Genomic DNA, 21,689 nt, shown 5'->3' on the forward strand with positions numbered 1-21,689 from the left:
TTAGTTTTCATTTAACTTAAAAGGACAAGCAACAGAAAAGACACTCTTTCAGTTGATGCTTTGGTCAGGTCAGTAAACACACAATTTTGCTTGCTTTATTAAAACAAATAAAAACACATAGCTGAAGATCAACATCCTTTTTATAGTCGACAGCAACAGTCTTGCAGGTGCAGTGTAAGGCTTGACGTCTTTCAGCGTTTCTGTGGTAAAATCCAGCATTAACCAGAGTGAGCGAGTATGATCCACATTGATAAAGGACAGCATACAGAGGCTGTGCTGAGGTGTTCCAGCTAGCACCAACATGGTGGCACAAATGGACATGGTTATGCCAAGATGTGAATTAGTTACAATGGACTTACTATAGCAATAACATGATATCAGTGTAAACAGCACAAACCCATGGATTATTCACCTTCTCTCTATTCAAAAGCCCCAATAGTCAATCAATGCAAGCAGGATCTCTGCTCTTATGTATGACCAAATGTAAGAAACAACCACAGAAAAGTTATCAACTGAATTTAAATGAGATAAAGAGACTGCATGGTTTTGTTCATAGGCATACAAAATGTTCAAATTCACTATTCACACATTTATGAGTATTATTGCACCAAATTATGTAAATGGCATGAAATGGCATAATCATAATGCAGATAACTTTTCATTAATCCACAAAAGAGAACAATTTTGAAACATATGCTATATGATTTTCTTCAACTGTCATATATCTACTTTAAAATTTGAAATCTTTGTTAGCTTAGACATGTTTGAAATACTGCGGTGTTACCATACGTTCATATTACAGGCATGTAAACCAGCTTGATCAGGGTTCTTGTCCTTGAGAAGAACATTCAATTCTCTTTAAAGGTGCACTCAGACATTTTCAGCATCAGACCCATTATTTCCGTCCTTTGAGAACATTTAAAAAAAAAATTCAGTGATATAATTGTCCTTGAAAAGTAAGCGGAAAGAGAAAAGAGACCTTGATAATTGTGAAGAGTTTCTTTTTCTTTTCTTTTTTTAAACATAAAGAGTCTTTGTTGCAAGCAAAGTATAATTCCTGTTCTTGAAGGCAACAATTCTGTGCTTAATAAAAAGCCTCATGATGTTATCAGAAGCTCAACCCTTCCATCTTTCTTTATAGACCGTAGACTCTAAAATGTTAAACATTAGCTGCTGAAGAAGGGAGAAATGCACCTTTTAGATGCTGAAATGCCAAACGTAAGAAAGTCGATTAAGGCCTTTAATGAGACAACTCACTCGTTGCACTTGTACCTATTACAAACTCAATAGCCAACAAACTGTGACCAAGTGGATTCAGTAATCGTGGTTTACAGCAGCTGCCACAAGAGATTTAAAAACACCCAGAATGGTTTTGAAACTGTATTTAGGAAGTGTTTAAGCACCATTGCTGTTAATGTACCACACTGATATGTTGTTTTATTCATGATACATTTACTGTGGCCTCACTGCTTTTTCACAAACTTGTTTGAAACGGACCCCTGCCTAGCCTCCTAACCCAATAACCTGTGGTAATGTCTAATGTCACCACAGGGTGGCTCTTTTCGACGCTAGTGCATAATGTTCCTCCTCAGACAACAAGAGTCAATAAGAGGTCATGTGGAGATTTGACCAAATAAAGCTGGAGAGAACTGGCTTTTTTGCACACTAATACATTACATCTTTTTAGAAGGTAAGAAAGTTTCAGACTGTCGTCTCATATTCCATCACTTCCTTGGGTGTGCCTAGACATTGGTACTGGATTCTTGGTGTGACCGGAGCAGCATCTTCCAGAACCAAAATTGTCTTTCGTAGTCTGCGATCAATGAAGTGGGCGTCCCAAGCTGGGTACTGCTTTCTGGGAAGGTCGATACGGATTACCGGCCCCTCTGTCCTTGGGGTGAGGCGAGGCGCGGTGTTTCGTGACGCCTTAAGGGTCCGCATCTTAAACACATCTCCAATGTCTTCTCTCTGAACTGACTCGCCTCCTTTAGTCCTCTGCAGGGTCCGTGGCGGGCTGCTCACCGCGTCCAGATTAGGAACGGAAGTGGGTGACGAGATACAAGGATCTGAAACGGCTCCCACCTGGACGCCACAACACCCAAGATAGGCTCCAGACACAGGGCCGTCAGGGTGCAACAGGCAGTAGTAGACAAACATAAAAAATGTGCCCAGAGCGTAGCTACAGGCCACTACACACACCACCACAACAGCGTAAAAATCTGAAGTGTGCGGGCTGCGGTATATGTACCACACGGCAGTAAGGGCCACATTTTCGGCCAGCACTATGAGGCTGTAGAGCATCAGACGGCACCGCGTGGGACCCTCACGGACGCTTAACCAGCAGAATATGTACACAATGCCCACCATCATGTTGTAGATGATTTCCTCCCACTTGGACATGCAGAAGTCCGTCTCACCTTGGATGATCCAGAAGGTCATGGCACACCAGTGGGCCACGATGAAAATGCCGAAGTAGAGCTGGAAGATGGAAACGAAGAGGGCGAAGGCCATGGCACGGGCTCCCACTGTGAACAGGTGCCACAGCATGTGCACCACCATTGCTTTATACGACATGGGAATCTTGTCATCACGAGAGTCCCGTAATACCTTCTGATAAGACGCCATCATCAAGCCCAGAAACACCAGAGAGGCCGACGCAGACAGACCTGGATCACAATGAGTAAGAGTAACAAACAGAAAATGGAAACAAATGAGTCAATTAACGAGGTAAATTAATTCAAATGAATTACGCTGCCAGAATAAAAGTAAAAATTGAGATGGTGTTTCAGCGTATTAGGAAGAATGGCTTAAAAGGGTTAGTTCACCCAAAAATGAAAATTCTGTCATCATTTACTCACCCTCAAGTTGAGTAAATGTAGTATGAGTAAGTATGAGTTTCTTTCTTCAGACAAACGAAAAAAAAAAGAAGATATTTTAAAGAATGTTGGTAACCAGAGAGTTGATGGTAGCTATTGAGCTATTCTGTAATAGGGAAAAAAATACTATGGAAGTCAATGGCTACCGTCAACTGTCTGATTCTTCAAAATATCTTCTTTGGTCTTCAACAGAAGAAAGAAACTCATACAGGTTTGGGACAACTTGAGGGTGAGTAAATGATGACAGAATTTTTATTTTTGGGTGAACTACTTGGCTATTGGTTAACATTAGGTTGATAAATACACTCTAAAAAAAAAAAGGTTCTATATGGCACCAAAAATAGTTCTTGGCTCGTAATCATAGGGGAACCTTTTTTAGTGCTATATAGCACCATTTTTGGTGCTTCAGTGGTTCTTCAGCGGTTCTTCAGAGGTTCTTCAGCGGTTCTTCAGAGGTTCTTCACCGGTTCTTTGACTAAGGTGCTATATAGCACCTCTGAAGAACCACTGAAGAACTACTGAAGCACCAAAATTGGTGCTATATAGCACTAAAAAAGGTTCCCCTATGATTTCGAGCCTTTTTTTTTAGAGTGTATAAAAATATAAATAATAAAACAATTAATTATATTCAAATTATAATGAGGAAAATAAGACGAATATAACAAATATTTAAGCCTATTATATCTGGTTAAAAAAACAATGTTTTTTTTTAATTAAAATTTTTATATTTTCACTGTACTGAAGCCAAAATACATGGCAACACATTTTTTTGTGGACAATATTTATTTTCTATTATTTTTTTAGTGTATCTTTTTTAGCCCACTATTATTATAACAATGTTAACCTATAAAAACAGATTTAGCTTGATTTCCTACTGTTGAAACATGGGCTGCCAAAAGAAAAACAATATTATTTTTAAATGAATAATTTTGATGAATTTTATAGCTTTATACTCTTATTTATATGTCAAAAATTGTCACATTTGTTTTTCTTTTTATTTCTACTGAGTAATTTTAGAAGATAAATCAGAGATGTAAAATATTTCAAATCAATATGTATAAAATGATTCTGTATATAAAGAATGACAGTACACCCCACCATCCCTCACAGAAAAAAATGAAATTCTTTTGAGTGCTGTAAGCTCTCTAGAAGCTCTCATGAATATTTAATCAGGTTCCTGTCTGGCCATTCATCAGCTCACCCATTTAGTCAGGAGCAGTCAAAACGGAAAATCTCTCCTAATCAGCAAAAACATAATCATTAGCTAGTTCTCCAGCCGTCTCGCATTGCACCGAATATGATTATGAGCGATTATGACAGACCCAGCAAAGCAGCTAAATCATAATATCAGTCTGGAAAAGTGCAGGTCAGGACGGACCAAGAGGAAACACTGATGCACCGATGCCTGTATTCTCTACACCGCTGACTGGAAGGTGGATGAGTGCCCTGGTCATCTCCTGAGAACTGGATTATGCTTTGTTATGGAATCACATTTTGGCTCTCCTCAGGTTCATTTTTATCCTTCTGGAAAAAGATGCCTTCAGCAGTGTGAATAAATGTAATATGAGTAGGGCTGTCACATTGTAAATACTGCACCTCTCTAACTTTTATTCAGAAGGAGATCACGTCAAATGACAGATTTTAAGCAAAAATGACATCCTGTAGATAACGTGCCCTGGGCTTTATTTAAAAGTCACAGTTTGTGGTTTGACATTTGGATAAAATTCCTCAGGGAATATCTGACAGTGGCTACAATTGTTCCCATGGAGCTGAACCAATGCAACGGCGAGCTCTCGCAGCTCTGTAATCAAAGGCACCTGTCGGGTGGGTTTGTAACTATCGTGTCCTGTTCCCTCCTTACTGAGCCAAAGATAGACTGGAGCAACGAAACTACAATTAAAGACGATTTTAAAATGTCACCATGACATGAACATCTAATGAGGTAATATTCTAAATGATCATTTGATTGCTGTAATTTTCATGTTAAATTACATATCTCTTTAAGATTATTCATTGCATATTTGGAGAGTGCTCTTCCAGGGGACAATGAAACAAATTGTGTCTTATCTGCTGCTGGATAGTTTAATCATTAATGAAACTACTTAAAGATTCATCTGACAAAATGGTCAGTCTCATGCACAATGACCTGAAATATGTATAACCCACTGTCTTCCATATTCAGTCACAATTATCACATCCTCAGTGATTTACCAGCTCATTTGCAGTTGGATTGGTAATGAGATACTATGCAAACGCATGCTGTGAAATTGCAACACAGAAATCACACTGCAAGAAGGCACTGAATCAAACTTTATACTCAGTGACCTGGTGGATAGCAAGGCAGATGTAGTCTGTGCTTCAGACAGAACGCCCACAGACCGCCCACAGTGTGTTTACTGACCGTCTCATGTATACCGCACAAAAAATGGTCTGAAATCGCCTGTTACAATCTGACTGGCTGGCTTTATGCAAATTCTGGGAGTAAAGGCACATACTGTAGGTTTGTTCATCTGGATTGGGATTTTAACGGTAAAAGACTGTGAAAATGCTACGGTTAAAAACAGTTAACAGAAAGTTTCCGTAATATACAGTGAATTACATTTGTTGTAATTTTACAGTAAAATACTGTTAAATTTACAGTTTTTGGAAGTGAAAAAGAACAAGTCGTTGTGTAATTTACAGTGAAAGAAACTGACATAAATTGACATTCCCAGAATTCCCTGCGTGACACTTCACATTTGAAGTATTTCCGTTTCTTCTTAGTTTGTCAACGTTTTTTCCCCCGAATCAGTTATGTACTTTAGGGTTTAATGTAACATTTAATGTTGTTAAATTAATGTTTATCGCATTTTTTAAATTTCATGTGTGTTACCATCATGGTGTTTAGTGTTTGTGTGAATGACACTGTGCACCTTCTATATATTAGCATTGTCCTCCTAAAAGCTGCTTGTGATGAGCTTTTATTCATCATGTGACTTTCATCACCACTGTGATTAGTGATTGTCAGTATATATAAAAGGTATATAACAGATACTAGTATTTCAATAGGTTGGTCATTTAACATTATATCAGTTAATGAAATACGGTTAATTACTGTAAATTTCACCTAAATCTGTAAAACATAAAATGTTGCTACCATATTTTTAACGGTTCAGTTCTAGCAACCACATCTGTCGTTTTTTTACCAAAATTTTAGGGGGAATTTTTTTTTATTTTTTTTTTTTACAATGAATGCTTTGTGTTGAAGAAGAGGTAATCTGTGGATTTATAAGTTTGTGGAATCAAAGAGATTAAATATCTTTCAAAGAAAGTGTTAAAAAATGCTGTTCTTTTGAACTTTCAATTAGAATCCTGAAAACAATGCATCACAGTTTTCACAAATATATTAAGCAGCACAACTGTTTTCAACATTGGTAATAATAAGAAATGTTTCTTGAGCACCAAATCAGCATATTAGAATGATTTCTGAAGGATTATAAGACACTGAAGACTGGAGTAATGATGCTGAAAATTCCGCTTTGCCATCACAGAAATAAATTAAAACTTTAAATATATTCAAATAGAAAACAGTTATTTGAAATTGTAATAAAATTCACAATATAACTTAGTTTTTACTGTATTTTTAATTAAATAAATGCAGTCATGGTGAATTCTTCACCTCAATTATTTTCTTCTTATATATGATCAATAAGGTATGACAACATATGTTTTATATACATGTGTCAAGATTCAACTAACTTTTGAAGTCAGTTTAATGTAATTTGAAAAGTTGATTGTTCTTAAAATTAAGGGAGCAATTTTTTTTTACATTGTATAAATCATGAATTTGATACACTGCCATTCCATTATTTGAATGATTTTTGTTTCCACAATGGTTTATTATTGTGGTATAATTTATATTAAATAGCCTTGCTAAGCTAACCTGGCCTAATTTGGGGCAGACTTCCTGTCAAAAGTCTGGCTGCTTGAGACTACTGATGTATGAATATAATGAATATGACCCAGACCAACTATTTCTAGCATAGTGAAGCGGTTTTAATCATAGGTGTCATCAACTTACCCTGCAAAGGGAGGACCTGGTCGGTCTTGACCATAATGCTGAGTTGCAGAACGAGCTGAGGTGCGCTCTTTAGGAAGGACATCAGCAACCCCAGCATGCTGATGTCAGCGTTCTGGAACATTGTACGCCAGTAGAAGTGTTTGTGCTCGTGGTCGCCACGCCAGCGGCTTTGAACGCCCAGATATAAGACATGGACACACCTGGGGCAAAAAACATAGGATAAGAACTCTAGATCATTTCTAAACAGATCACCAAAACTTGTATCAGAAAATACTAATTATTTTAAAGGGCACCTCTTATGCTTTTTTATTATTATTTGACCTTTCCTTTAGTGTGTAATGTCTGTGTCTATTTAAACAATCTGCAATGTCCATTCCATAAAGTGTATAATGCCTGTCTACTGGCTGCTTTGGCCCGCCCTCAAAGAAAAGTAGGGTGAGTGATTTCACAATGACGTGGAGTTTCGCTGTGACGGCAGAAAAAAAACTTTGTATGGACTTCCAACGGACAGCATAGTTATCATGCTTATGAAGCCTTTGGAGCTTAAACACAATTACGGTAAGTTACATTTCCGAAACATGCTTTTCGTTAAGGTGAAAAAAAATGTGCCCTTGTAATCAAAATAACTTGCAACAACAACTTTTCTCTAAATTACATTTTATTAACAGGTTGGGAGGAACACGTTCAAATGATCTATCCAACCAACATAAGAGGAAGCCTCTATATATGTATATAGTCGATACACCTATGTTCCTCAACAGTTTTTCTACATCCTGCCGCCACCCGACTAGTTCAGGCCAAATTCCAAGCTCAAAGCTCTTCCCTTGGACAGCACTCCACATGCGCATACTCTTGACGTGTGTGGCAAGCTGGACAGGCCGAGAGCCGTGGGAAAGAGTGAGGCCTTGAGTCTCCCGGAAGGAGATCCGGATTAATAAAAGGAGGAGTGACGACAGTGCAAGACGAGAGAGGACCAGGCCTGGGACATCCTCCTTCCCTGAACACAAACCTCTCTTCAACATGTTTTTCAGTGTGAAGGCGGGACAACCTGTCACTCACATGAGATCACAGCAATGTATGGTTGGACCACAACAATCCAACCATACAATCTATCCCCCCGTCTGACAAAATCAAGTCCAGTCGTTTTCGTCACAATAGGGAATGACTTTAATGCGACAGGAACTTTAAGGCAAAATGTGTGAAAAGAAGTGCTGCCGCAATGTCCAGATAAATAACACTTTTTTAAACTTAAATCATGCAAATCAATTCTAAAATTATGAACTTGTAAATGACCATAAATGGGAACTTTAAAAAACATTTTGAAATTGGTAATTCCATAGTTAACCTCGATGCCAGTCTGCAGACATTGAAAAGACCTGGAGTCTGCCTATAATGTGACTGCAACCAGCTGAAAAAGGCAGTAGACTTGTCTGGGCAGACTGCCAGCGCACTATAGAGTGCTCCAGCGTGTCATTTTCTGTCCTCAGCACCCCGGTCTATAGGCTGTTGCAGATGTCTTGTGAGACACACCAAGGTCGCTCTTCAGATTACAGAGATGTCAGAGAGAGCATGTTTTCATGTGAGGGATCAATGTCTCTTACTTTCGTTACTTCAGATTTCCTGATTTACGACCCCAGAACTCCACTGTTTATCCTTTGAGATGGATATAAGTGCCAGAGGAATCATTCCTCTATGAAAGAGAGTGCCTTTTGGAAGATATGAAGCAAAACTGCAGCTGTGCATTCGAAACATATTTGTGAGAGTCCTTGAAAAATCTGTCTTTCACTGGACTTAATTTGTTTCTTTTGACAGGAAGTGCCATGATATTTCAGTCTGTCTCAAGGGTATCGAGAGTAATAGGAGCGTTCGCAGGATGTCAGGAGATTGGCAGAATGAATCACCCTGACTTGATGAGGTCTATAAAATTGCTCCACATCCTTCTCACAACTTGCTGTGCGAGAAAAAAAACAGCCTCTAAAAGAAAAGAAAAATCAAGCAATAGAGAGCCTGGGAGAATGGCTGTCAGCGAGCGGGCCTCAAATTTGACAAGAAACACACAGTCTTTCTTTCTCTAAATAAAGGGTGGGTTTTCAATAACACAGAAAAGCTCTCTTCGCTTGTAAAATTCAGCCCTCTGGGCACACCGGATGCCATCAAACAATATCAAACCTTAAACCTTAACCATGAAACTGTTTTTTCTTCAAGAAAAATGAGAAAAGGTTCAAAAACAGGCAGCTCTATGACATCTCACAAACAGCCTCCATCGGCAGGCAATGCATCAGTCTCCATGGTGACGACTGGCAAACATTGCAGCTGACAAGCTTGGCCCATTACTTAACTTAACATAACCCAATTGGAGACAATCATCTGTTAGGTCTGCGTTTCGCATAAAGACTTCCTCTGAAAAGGACTTTCAAATAAAAATATGCCTCTCCGGCAGAACAGGCTCAATACCTTGATAATGTTTCTGTTCACTTGCCATTAAACTCCTTTTGAATTCAGCAATATTCAGAATGGCTAACTGACCTACTCGGTTACTCAGATGGCACTGCTAGCAAATCAGCCCTCAGCTATTAACTGGCAGGGTTCCTGTAAGGGTTCCTGGGGATTTACATTTCCCTCGCCCCCACCCCGCTAAATTACACCATTGAAAATGGCAGCAGAAAGAAAGAAAATCAATGTCGAATGTTCTATATCAGATTTCCAGCTGGCAAGAATCAGACTGTCATTATTTTTATTGAATATCAAAGCCCTGCTGAGGTGGTTATGAGACACTGGATCATGTCATCATGTAACAGAATTAGGAAAATGGAAGTGCTTTCTATTTCCTGTTGTCATATACAGTACATTTCTTTCTTTTTGTAATCCTTTTGTCTTTGCCTGGGTCCTTTTAAATTTGAAAAAGCTTTATGACCATGCTGACTATAAATCAATGTAGGACCAACTACCAGCCAGAGAGAACGCAAAAGTGCACTACCTGCATCACTCCTTAAACTAATGCTTAATATCCTTATAGTTTAAATATTACATATTCAATAACTGAATCAGTTAATGTATTCAATGAACACACAGCTGTGCAATTAATATTTAGCATATGCAAAAATATTAACTAATGGTTGAAGGCTCTGTCATCTCCAGAAAAAGTTTTTTATGTTGAGTACAAAAAATCAATTTAGACATATGGTGATGTAATAATTAAAGCTTGATATTTCGTCACTGCATAATAGAGAAAAACCCATTAGTACTTGCATTGCTCATGCCTTCATATCAGACATACCTTCAAACAAGCACAAACCTAAATCACACTAAAACACACACTGCCTACAGCTTCCCGCAGTTTATCAAACGCACAGTAACCACAGCTTAGGTTTTATTAGGTTCCTTTTCTCGTCACAGTTAATCCAAGTGCACCCTCTCTCAGGAATATAGGCATTAAGCTGTTTGGCCAACAGCAACAGACATCCCCTATCTCTCCTCTAGAATGTGTCCTCGGTCCTCCTTGGCAGGGTTTTTACTTTGATATCCAGGGGGTGAATCAATCACGCAGGGCTTGCAAATTATCCCATTGTCACAGATGAGGCTGTTTAGCCTTCCCTCTTTCTGCCTCACTCGCACTTTATTTCTGTTTGAGTCCCAGCTGAAAATGTCTCGTGTATTATCTTTTGAAAGAGAGCCAGAGTTTTAAGCACACTCTTGACATGCTCAATAGGGCATCGCATCTAAAAAAATAAAACAAAAAAACGTTCCACTGATGGAGCGATTTATACAATAATGACTATTGTGTGACAGTGACTACAATAATAATAATCAACCCTCAAATCAACATTAAAACATCCTGTAATAGAGAAATTTAACAGTAACATATTAAATAGTGTGAAGAATTGGGGCAGTTGGTTAGAGAGGCAGGTTTTATTCTCTGAGATGCCCTTGAGCAAGGCACCTACCCCCCATTCGCTCCCCAGGCTCCGCAGTAAATGGCTGCCCACTGCTCCGGGTGTGTGTGTGAGTTCACTACTCACTGCTCCTAATGTGTGTGCACTAACTTGGATGGGTTAAATGCAGAGGACAAATTCCAAGTATGGGTTACCATACTTGGCCTTCACGTGTGACGTCACTTCACTTCAACAACACTGGGGCTGTGTAAACACATACATTTTTACAATTAATCACAAACTTATCTTGATAACTTAATCTTGATTCTTAAAATTTCATTGATCTGAGGGTGTTTATACAAAAATATACTAAAAACAGAAATGTTTTTTCTTTGCTCTTTTCAGGTACAGTCAAAACGATGACCATTCACACAGATCCACAAAAATGACCACACGGATCTGCGAAAAAATACTAAAAACACTGTATTATGCTGCCAGGCTAGGACCCAGCAAGCAATAGCTGTCATTTCACAGTCTCAGTTATCTATAGACCCGATATATTGTCCGGCTATGAGTGACCCACTTCTAGCCAAAATAACTTGCGAGCTGTATGATATTCCACCATGTAAGCAAAGTCAACAGTGATTACAAGGTGTTTGGTTTCATTTCTTTGTCTAGCTTGTGCGATGATGCTAATTGATGACTAGTCTATTCTTGGGCTATGGTTAGACGTCTATTACATTTTTACTGACAGCCCAAATTTTGCCTTGTTTAAACCTAGAGCACTGTGTTTTGACGCCTATTAGACGTCTTTTAAACTCCAAATTGCTTGCGGGGTAGTTGGCAACGTCACTTTTCAATGAAACACTACATGCCTATAGAGGGTATGCACTTGACATCACTGTCGGACGGAGTGACTGCGGTTACGCCCACTGAGTGGCAAAAAGACTGAGTGGCAGCATTGGTTTTCAGCGTGAATGCTGCGAAAAACACACAAAACAGCTAAAACAGGAAAGAGCTTTGAGATTAACGGTACAAATAGATTTGACAACAAAATCTGAGGTTTATTTTTACAGACTGCCAAAAGCTACAGAAAAGAGAAACAAATGGATCGCTGCAATTCACCGAAACAACTGGACTCCAGGCAGTGAAACGTGGATTTGCAGTTATCATTTTGTGTCAATATGTTGACTTTTAGGGTAAAATCATACCCTATATATTGTATTGTTATATATAGTATTGACAACTCATCAATTAAATATTTACCATCTTATATTCTGCATAATTGGATGTTTTTAAATAAACACAGAAAAAAAACTATAGGGCTGGACGATATGAAACTATATATAACATTGATATACACTCACCTAAAGGATTATTAGGAACACCTGTTCAATTTCTCATTAATGCAATTATCTAATCAACCAATCACATGGCAGTTGCTTCAATGCATTTAGGGGTGTGGTCCTGGTCAAGACAATCTCCTGAACTCCAAACTGAATTTCAGAATGGGAAAGAAAGGTGATTTAAGCAATTTTGAGCATGGCATAGTTGTTGGTAGTTGTATTTCACAATCTGCTCAGTTACTGGGATTTTCACACACAACCATTTCTAGGGTTTACAAAGAATGGTGTGAAAAGGGAAAAACATCCAGTATGTGGCAGTCCTGTGGGCGAAAATGCCTTGTTGATGCTAGAGGTCAGAGGAGAATGGGACGACTGATTCAAGCTGATAGAAGAGCAACTTTGACTGAAATAACCACTCGTTACAACCGAGGTATGCAGCAAAGCCTTTGTGAAGCCACAACACGCACAACCTTGAGGCGGATGGGCTACAATAGCAGAAGACCCCACCGGGTACCACTCATCTCCACTACAAATAGGAAAAAGAGGCTACAATTTGCACAAGCTCACCAAAATTGGACAGTTGAAGACTGGAAAAATGTTGCCTGGTCTGATGAGTCTCGATTTCTGTTGAGACATTCAGATGGTAGAGTCAGAATTTGGCGTAAACAGAATGAGAACATGGATCCATCATGCCTTGTTACCACTGTGCAGGCTGCTGCTGGTTGTGGTGTAATGGTGTGGGGGATGTTTTCTTGGCACACTTTAGGGCCCTTTAGTGCCAATTGGGCATCGTTTAAATGCCACGGCCTACCTGAGCATTGTTTCTGACCATGTCCATCCCTTTATGACCACCATGTACCCATCCTCTGATGGCTACTTCCAGCAGGATAATGCACCATGTCACAAACCTCGAATCATTTCAAATTGGTTTCTTGAACATGACAATGAGTTCACTGTACTAAAATGGCCCCCACAGTCACCAGATCTCAACCCAATAGAGCATCTTTGGGATGTGGTGGAACGGGAGCTTCGTACCCTGGATGTGCATCCCAAAAATCTCCATCAACTGCAAGATGCTATCCTATCAATATGGGCCAACATTTCTAAAGAATGCTTTCAGCACCTTGTTGAATCAATGCCACGTAGAATTAAGGCAGTTCTGAAGGCGAAAGGGGGTCAAACACAGTATTAGTATGGTGTTCCTAATAAGCCTTTAGGTGAGTGTAAGTGATCACCCGGATCGAGACCTACCTATATTGTGTTTATATAAAGTGTTCACGGGCAAATTTGCTTCATGTATTTCCCCGGCGTCCAAATCCATGGATAATAGGATCGTTGGTAAGTTGTAAGGAAGTGTAAGGAACACAGGCATATCTTTTTTATTAGAAAGTGCTTTTCAGAGGAAGACATGCAGAGTCTTTATGCGAAACGCAGACCTAACAGATGATTGCTTTCAAAGATGAGTCCAACTTTTAGTTTAAACTGATAACCGTTTGTTTTACTCGTGTTTTCCCCTTTTAAATCCAGTCATGCAGCAGCTTTTCTGCCACTCAGTCCGAATGAAGGGGCGTGTCCCAGCGGGAAAGTGACGTCAATGCATATCCTCTACAGACTGAACACGTAATACACATGCGCATGACGTCACCGTTTTCACAAATTCACCGTTTACACGGAGACGATGTATCATTTTCAAAAACGTGCACTTTTCCGTTTACAAAATTTGCGCCCAAAATGCTGTTGTCCTGTAAATGAATCGCCAAACTGAGTAAACACAAATTAGTTGAAAACTGTCTCGTCTAAAACGGTCCCTTATACTCGCCACAGCGTTTTCGCCACTTATTTTCAAATCTAAACTGCCATGGCAGAATAAGTCATATTTTACCTGAGTTTGCAGTCTGGATTGCATGTGATGACATAGTCCGTATACCACAAAATATTATCAAGAAAACATATCTATTGAGCTGTCATCGAGCTTCGCCCAATAACATAAGAGAGAAGAACAGAGAAGTACACAAATGACTCGTGTTTGTTTTTTTAGTGAGCCAATGACATACAGCGTGTTGTCCCATTCACAAATAGTTTTAGTGAACCTAAAAAAACCCAGCAAAAACAGATTCACAAACCAATTACTCTTACGCGCCGGTCCTTTTAATGAATCATTCAGAAAGATTCAGGAACGACCGTTGAATCAGCTCTTTACTGAGCATTCAATAGGCTACTTTCAATATCATTACTTTTTACCAATTATGCTGATGCAACTTAGAGTAGAGTTATTTAATATAAATGTCCATGATTTAATAAATGTTGTCAAGATATGTATTAAAATGATTAAATTAAACTAATATACGGAAATGAATGAATTCATTTTTTAGGTTCAACGAACACTTCTGAAATGCATGAAGTCCTTTCTCTCGACACAGCCTGTGTAAAGGTGCCTTTTCTTCTCCAATGGTGGTGACTGATCCTGATTGATCCTGCTCATCTTTTGCTGCAGGGAACATGGAATCGAAAACCGTCTTTGAACGTGTTCAGTGAACCAGGTCAGAGAGGAGACTCTCGAATAGGACACTCTTTTACACAACGCGTAGAAAATGTAAGAGACGGAGAGAAAATGAATATTTTATTGCATATCACATTATTTTATTTCTGATGTAATTACAAGCCACGAGGGGAAATCGCTTTATAATAGCTCGTTTTCATATCAAACAGCCCAGTTTTCTCATATTCTCTCCCCTCCCAATCATTCTCTCTTTATTTTCTCGTCTTCTCTCCAGCTATCACTCCTCACCTGTTCTTCTTTGCAACAGCTCACTGCTCTCTCACTCTCTGGCTGTCTGCAGGTAAGGACGTGTAAACACTACAGCTATAATCCCTGTGATGCAGAGATGTGACAAGCTCAGTGCCAGTGGCAGCTTTAATGGCATTACTGCTAATTCCAATCAAACAAAGACAGAGAGCCTGGAAAGCTCTGCTCGGAAGCTTTTAAGCAAAGACTCAGTCGGAGAGTAAGACTGAAAAGTGAAGAACAGAAAGAAATCTGTGTGGGTTTATTGCAGGTCAAATAGAGGTAACATGAAAATGGCAAAATGTACTTCTTAAAAGGTGCTATTCTTAGCAATACTGACAGAAAGAGATGAAGCATTACATATTTGATTAGACATCATCCTGCAGTGCCAATTATGTTTTCCTTTCTGAAAATATTTTGAGTGGATTATAAATTAATGGGAATGTAGCTCGGAAAGGATTAGGCTAAAATTATCAGGGCTAATTTGTGAATATAATGGTTCAATGTATTCAAATGAGATGGAAATTATTTCCCAATTCTGCCTTATTTGCTGGTTGGCTGGCTTGTTTTGAATTACAAATATCCACCTTCTCTTTCTGGAAAAACATGCTATCATAAAAAAATAGAGGAAATCCTCTAATAAAAAGGTCAGGAGGAAAAGCATGAGTGACAAACAGAGAATGACACGGGCGGCATGAGAAGAGCAGCGCGTGTGTTGTGACAGAAGCATAAATGAAGCTTGATGGAAATGACTGGCAGCTTTGTGATATCAATGGCAGCAAACAGCATCAACCCCGCGTTACCCTGCAGGTCAGCCGGCAGCAGTGTCCAGTCACACAGAAGCTCGGTCCTGTCACTGCTGATCAGCACCGGCATTGAAAGACGAGCACGTCACCGCCTCTGTGTTTACAACCACAATTACACGGCACTCACTCACTACACATGCCTCTAATATGTGTGGGTGGGTTTCTATTGATTTATATGTGAGTGGATTAAACTTTTGGACGTGATTGTGGGCTGCAAATTTTCTTCTCTGCATTATTATGGAAATTGCTTTGTGTGTTGCAGCACACTGTCTGTCAGAAATGAAGACGCTTAGCACTTGCACATTTAGCACACACTGAGCAAAAGGAGTGTCAAGAAGCGAAATCTGATGGCGCTAATGGCATCTTTATGGCTTTACGGCAACTTTAGGTAAAATCTGCTGCATATAAACACTGCATGCCCCATCAAGCAGAATGAAAGAATGATGAAGAAAAAGAGCCTTTTTCATTCATCATATTTCATAAGTAATATGAAAAAGAAAACTCTTTTGCTCTGCTCTTAAGACAAAGGGATTTCAGAGTGTGTGCATAAGGCGATTTCTGGTGGACAGATTGAATGACTGGATGAGTGGAGGAGTCTCTCCGGGAGATTATTGACCCAGAAGCTCATGAGAGGTGGAGGAGGAAGAGGAGGAGGGGCTTACAACCAAATGGATCGGAGATAATGATGAACTGGCATGGGACAGCAGGAAATACAAGGAGGATCCCTTTTCCTCACCATCACTGCAGGACATTCACTGGCAATGCAAACTAACAGCAGTGAGGTCGAATACTTACTGTGATATGTTGCATGAGTTCTAATAGCTTTTCCACATCATAGACACCACTGTTTATAATAGTGGCCAATGAAATGTATTTTCCATCTTATATATCTGGTCCCCTCAAATCCAAATATGTGCTTTCAAAGATGAATTTAAATAAATAGTAACTGCAGAAAAAGTCACCCCTAATATTTTCTTTATATAAGCCTTGCTATCTCAGTAGTTTAAGCATATGACCCTGAATGCCTCTAGACGTGGGTGTGGATTTGCTGTAGAGAGGGTAAGCACAGGATGACAGAACAATGATGCTGAATGAACTGCTGATGTGACACGTTAAAGGACTCTACTATTGCATTATATTGAGTTCTACACACTCACGTACCTCCAGACCAGAGCCAGCTGAAGAACGTGCACGATGCTTTGGAAGAACCACACGCAGGCTCTGCAGAAGCTCTGAGCGCTGCTCCGGGTTCCGGTGACCGCAGCGGAGCGGCCAGCGCCCCGCTGATCGCTGTCCTTGGTGCTGAAGTGGCTCTCCGCATTGAACGCCGCTACCATGGCAGCCGCGGCCGTGTCGCTCCCGTTGGCGTCCAAGTAATCGTACGCGAACCATCGGAAGCTGAGCACCTGCACCACCACAGACGGAATGATGATAAAAACGAGTGTCAGAGCGAACCACAAGTAGTCCCGCCTGAGATAGTAGTCGGCAGCCAGCCACAGGTCTGAAGCCCCGTACGAGAAAAAGATCAAGAGGGCGCAGAGGGTCCAGCAGCAGTCCAGGAGCGAATACTCCTTCCCGACGGGACGCCACTGGGGCGAGCGCTTCTCCAGCCCGGGGAGGCACGTCGGCGGAATGTCATTCTGCAAAGAAACGGCTGTACCGTCTGATTTCGCGGCCATGTTTGTTGTAGAAAAGAGAGTAGATGGAAAGGAGAGACGGACGGGCGGGCGGGTGGGTGAGAAGGAGGGGGTCGTGTGTCTGTGTGGGAGGGAGAAAAGAGGGCTGGGACGAAAACGCTTCTCGTTATTCCTGCTTGAACATCTAGCTCCTGTTTTTCCACCCAAAAGCAATTTATCACGGCAGTCGATGCCAGTAACATGACATGACAGTAGTCTTGCAGTGTACACGCACGTGTTTAGTTGTATCCACAAGCCTATAATGTGATATAGCAACGATATGAGGAATAAAACAGCGTGGTCTGAGACGAAAGGTGCCTCTGCAGTCCTGATTGAGACTCAATTTAGCGCCTGTATCGATGTCTACGGAAATACTGTAAGGTATTAAACATTATAGGCACAAAAAATATGATCATGCTTTATTGCTACGCTAAATGCAACCATAAAGCTTTATGGTGGCATTTAGCGAATAAACTAATCAGTCGCATCATGTAAGTTAGTTATTGCAAAAAAAGTGGCATATACACATATATTTATTTATAATTTTATATTGTATTTATAAAAATATCCTGAGTATGAGGTGGGACTGGTTTGATTGTATATACGATATAATATTATGCTGTTTGTAAGTCGCTTAAAAGCGCCTGTTAAATAAATATATGTAAATGTACTACATTGAACACAAAGCCACAGCAGTTAAAAGTGCTTCCGAGTCTCATTGCCTTGTAAACCGCGGCGCCCCATGGCCACAGCAGCTAAATGAAGTCATAATCTTCCCTTGTAGTGCAAATGCATTCATTTTAAACGGCTCCCACCACCACCACCACCACCACCACAACAGCCTAAGTACATCTTAACATTAAAAAACGAATTAACACAGAAAATCTAGAGTCGAGTCTTTGTAGATATTTGATTTTTAGATATTGATAACACTAAACAAAAGTTTTAATGCAATAAAGAATTGATGTTTTATAAACAAATTTCGGGAGGAGCACATTCAGGAAATTAAAACTGTTAAGTGGAGCAGACCCAGATAATTAAACCTAATTGAACACAAGAGGAGCTCATTAAAAAATCAACGATAGGAGGTGTATATAGACAGCCGATTTACCTTCCTGTCGTTGACTGTTTCTTAGCATCACTCCACCACCCCTTCTCCTCACTTAATTAAACTCACATAAGACATCAAATTAATATATGTAGTCTAGTTCTAGACTATTCCATCACGGGGGGGTACTCTGGGTTCGGGCAAAATTCCGAGCCCGGAGCCCTCCCCCGGACAGCACGCCAAATACGCATAATATTTACTCTATTTAATTTGATGTAAGTGTGAACTCGTGAAACAGCTTTTCTGAAGATAGGCTTCTTACTAACCACGCAAGGTATAACTAAACGTGTCGTTTAAATTATAAAAGGAAAACGATGAAAAAGGAAAGTTAATGTTGACCCGCTGCTTTATGCAGATTGCAGACTTGACACTTCAGAGGTGTTTCTGAGCTAGTACTGCCACCTCCTGGAAATGGGGGCTCTGATTGCAGTTTGGCAAGGACTAGAAAGACCACATTAGTCCCATGGTCATGCAAACTATGTAAGCACAAATGCTACTGAGAAAAATATAACAACCCAGTCATCTCTGGTACTGCCTGGTCTTAAAAAGTGAGATGGCATCTTTAGCCAAGCTATTTGACCTTAAATAGCCATATCAGAGGAAGATTGGGATGTTGGTATATCAGTTGTTATGTATTTCTATTTATATATATTAAACAATAATATTTATGCAATTAAATGCATGTACAGTACATAGCTGAAAACATAATTTGTCAAAAACAAAAATATTTAGTCTACAAAATATTCCAGTAGTAAAGCAGATTGCTTTGCAATGGCCCAATATAGAGGACATGTGAAACTAAGTTAATCTACCCAAACAAAACAAAGTCCATGAGTTGACTAATGTACATCTACATTAATCAACTCAGCCAAAAGCTCAATAAAAGGGTGATACTGTATGGTTATGTTATCAGAAAATAACTAATAATATATCTAGGGGGGCAGTTGTGGCCTAATGGTTAGAGAGCTGGACTTAACCGAAGGTCATGACTGAGATGCCCTTGAGCAAGGCACCTAACCCCCAATCGCTCCCCAGGCTCTGCAGTGAATGGCTGCCCACTGCTCCGGGTGTGTGTCCACAGTTTTGTGTATGTGTTTACTACTCACTGCTCTGTGTGTGCTTTAACTTGGATGGGTTAAATGCAGATGACAAATTCCAAGTATGGGTTACCATACTTGTCCTTCACGTCACTTCACTTATTATTTACTGTACAAAGTTTTAAGGGAGTAATGGAAAACCAAAGGCCAAGGCGTTACAAATATGTGGTTTATTATTGTTCATAAATATTTTATAAAATTTTTGACAAACAACCTCTTGGAAAGCACAGGTAGCCTTCAATTATTTATGGACTTTAATGTTTAAAAGGCCCCTAAAATCAATGGTTTCTTAATAATGGACATTATTTTTTAATTCTGATTGAACAACATAAGGTTTATGAACATAACTTCAAAACCTAAGACCCTTCTGACAATTACTTGGCTGAATGAAAAAAGCCTGGGTGTATAGTTGTAACGTAGGGGGAGCTCAAAAACTAAGGAGAGCTGGATCAAAACGCAGTGAATATTATTGACCGAATAAATAACAACAAATCAAACACAGAGAACAGAGAACCAGGAACAGATTGAGCTCACCAAACATTACATCCAAGAAGGACAACACTCGACAAGGAACACAAGAAACACTGGGATTTAAATACAAAGGGGTAATAGGTAAACAAGACACATGGAAATAATGGGAAGAAGGATCAAACAACTTTAATTATAAATAAACACAAAATGAAAGTAAAACCCCTTACGGATGGCTGCCGCACACACATAAACAAAACAAACAAAACACAACGTAAAGTTGTGCACCTCCGTAGCCCCTCCATGAGAGATATGAGACCGGTGCAGTGCGCAGGTGATGCTCATTATCAATCATGCCACCAGCATCGCGATGATCTCTCACGACCCTCAGCCTTGTCCTGCTTGCCACATGCCCCTATTTCCCCTCGCTGGCGGTAAGGACAGTAGAGGCGAGAGGAAAGAAGCCGGAAGCATGAGGAGTGACAGCGATATGAGAGGGGAGAGAGGAAAAAAATATTCTTGGTCCGGTTCCCAGACTCATTGCCGCTCGGTCCTCAACCAGCCGAGAGGCTCTCACTCGCTGTGCCATGTGATGATACTGACACACGGTGGACGGCTCGATGGGATGGTACTGGACGCATGGTGGACGGCTTGATACTCCTCCACCTCCTGGTGGCCGGCGATGGCTCCTCCGGTTGAGGGCAGCCGGCAGCGAGTTCCCTGCTCTTCCCCAAACATGGCGGACGGCAGCAGGCTCCGGCCCACGGTGAATGGGGGCGACTCCTCCACTCCCTCTTGGACGACAGCCACCCCAACTCCACCCAGGAGCACGGCAGCGAGCCCGACCTTCTCAGCACTGTGATCCCCCTCAGCAGCGAGGGCTCTCAGACAGCATGTCCCTCCTTCCTCCCGGGTTTCGGCACCTTCCCGTAACACGGTATGTTGTTACGGGAAGAAGGAGGCAGGAACCGGCGACCGTTTTACAACTTTAATTATAAATAAACACAAAATGAAAGTAGAACAGGCAGCCCCTCACGGATGGCTTCCGCACACACATAAACAAAACATAGCGTAAAGTCCAGGCCTCTCGCCCTTCACTGTCGTCACGCCTCCTTTTATGCTCACATAGCTCCTCCGTAAGAGATACAAGACCAGTGCAGTGCGCAGGTGATGCTCATTTTCTATCACGCCACCAGCCTTGTGCCGTTCTTTAATGGCCCTCCGCCTCGTCCTGTTTGCCACGACTACAAAACATGAAAAATGAAAAATATAAAAGAACAGGAAACATAAAAGTTCAGACAAGACCAGGGGAACATAGGCAGGGATCATTACAGAGGATCCCAAATCTGGTTCCCCCCCTTTAAAGAGTGGATTCCAGATGCTCCTCAACTAACAGACACATAAGTCCAGTAGGGAGGAGGAACGGAGGCAGACCTGGAGGAGGGATAGAGGGCCAGGCCAATGTGGTGGAACTGGAGATTGAGGAGATTCAGAGAACCAGGATAGAGCCGGCAGAGGAGAAGACCAACACGGTGAAGAAGGCGGAGCATAAGACCACCGCAGCCAATCAGGTGGAAATGGGGACCACAACCGCA

At 40.6% G+C, this 21,689-nt stretch overlaps 1 protein-coding gene across 1 annotated transcript; it reads right to left on the bottom strand.

Annotated features, from left to right (window-relative positions):
- Positions 1–57: 57 nt before the first annotated feature.
- On the bottom strand, positions 58–17,439 carry xkr7a (XK related 7a). Its single transcript, XM_079802182.1, has 3 exons — positions 16,907–17,439; positions 6,937–7,136; positions 58–2,666 (listed from the first exon to the last, which is right to left on the bottom strand). The coding sequence occupies exons 1-3, from the start codon at positions 17,422–17,424 to the stop codon at positions 1,702–1,704; spliced, it is 1,683 nt and encodes a 560-aa protein (XP_079658308.1). The 5' UTR covers positions 17,425–17,439; the 3' UTR covers positions 58–1,701.
- Between the last annotated feature and the right edge of the window lie 4,250 nt (positions 17,440–21,689).

Source organism: Gobio gobio (genome assembly GCF_949357685.1).
Source record: "Gobio gobio genome assembly, chromosome: 21".
Lineage (NCBI taxonomy): Eukaryota > Metazoa > Chordata > Actinopteri > Cypriniformes > Gobionidae > Gobio > Gobio gobio.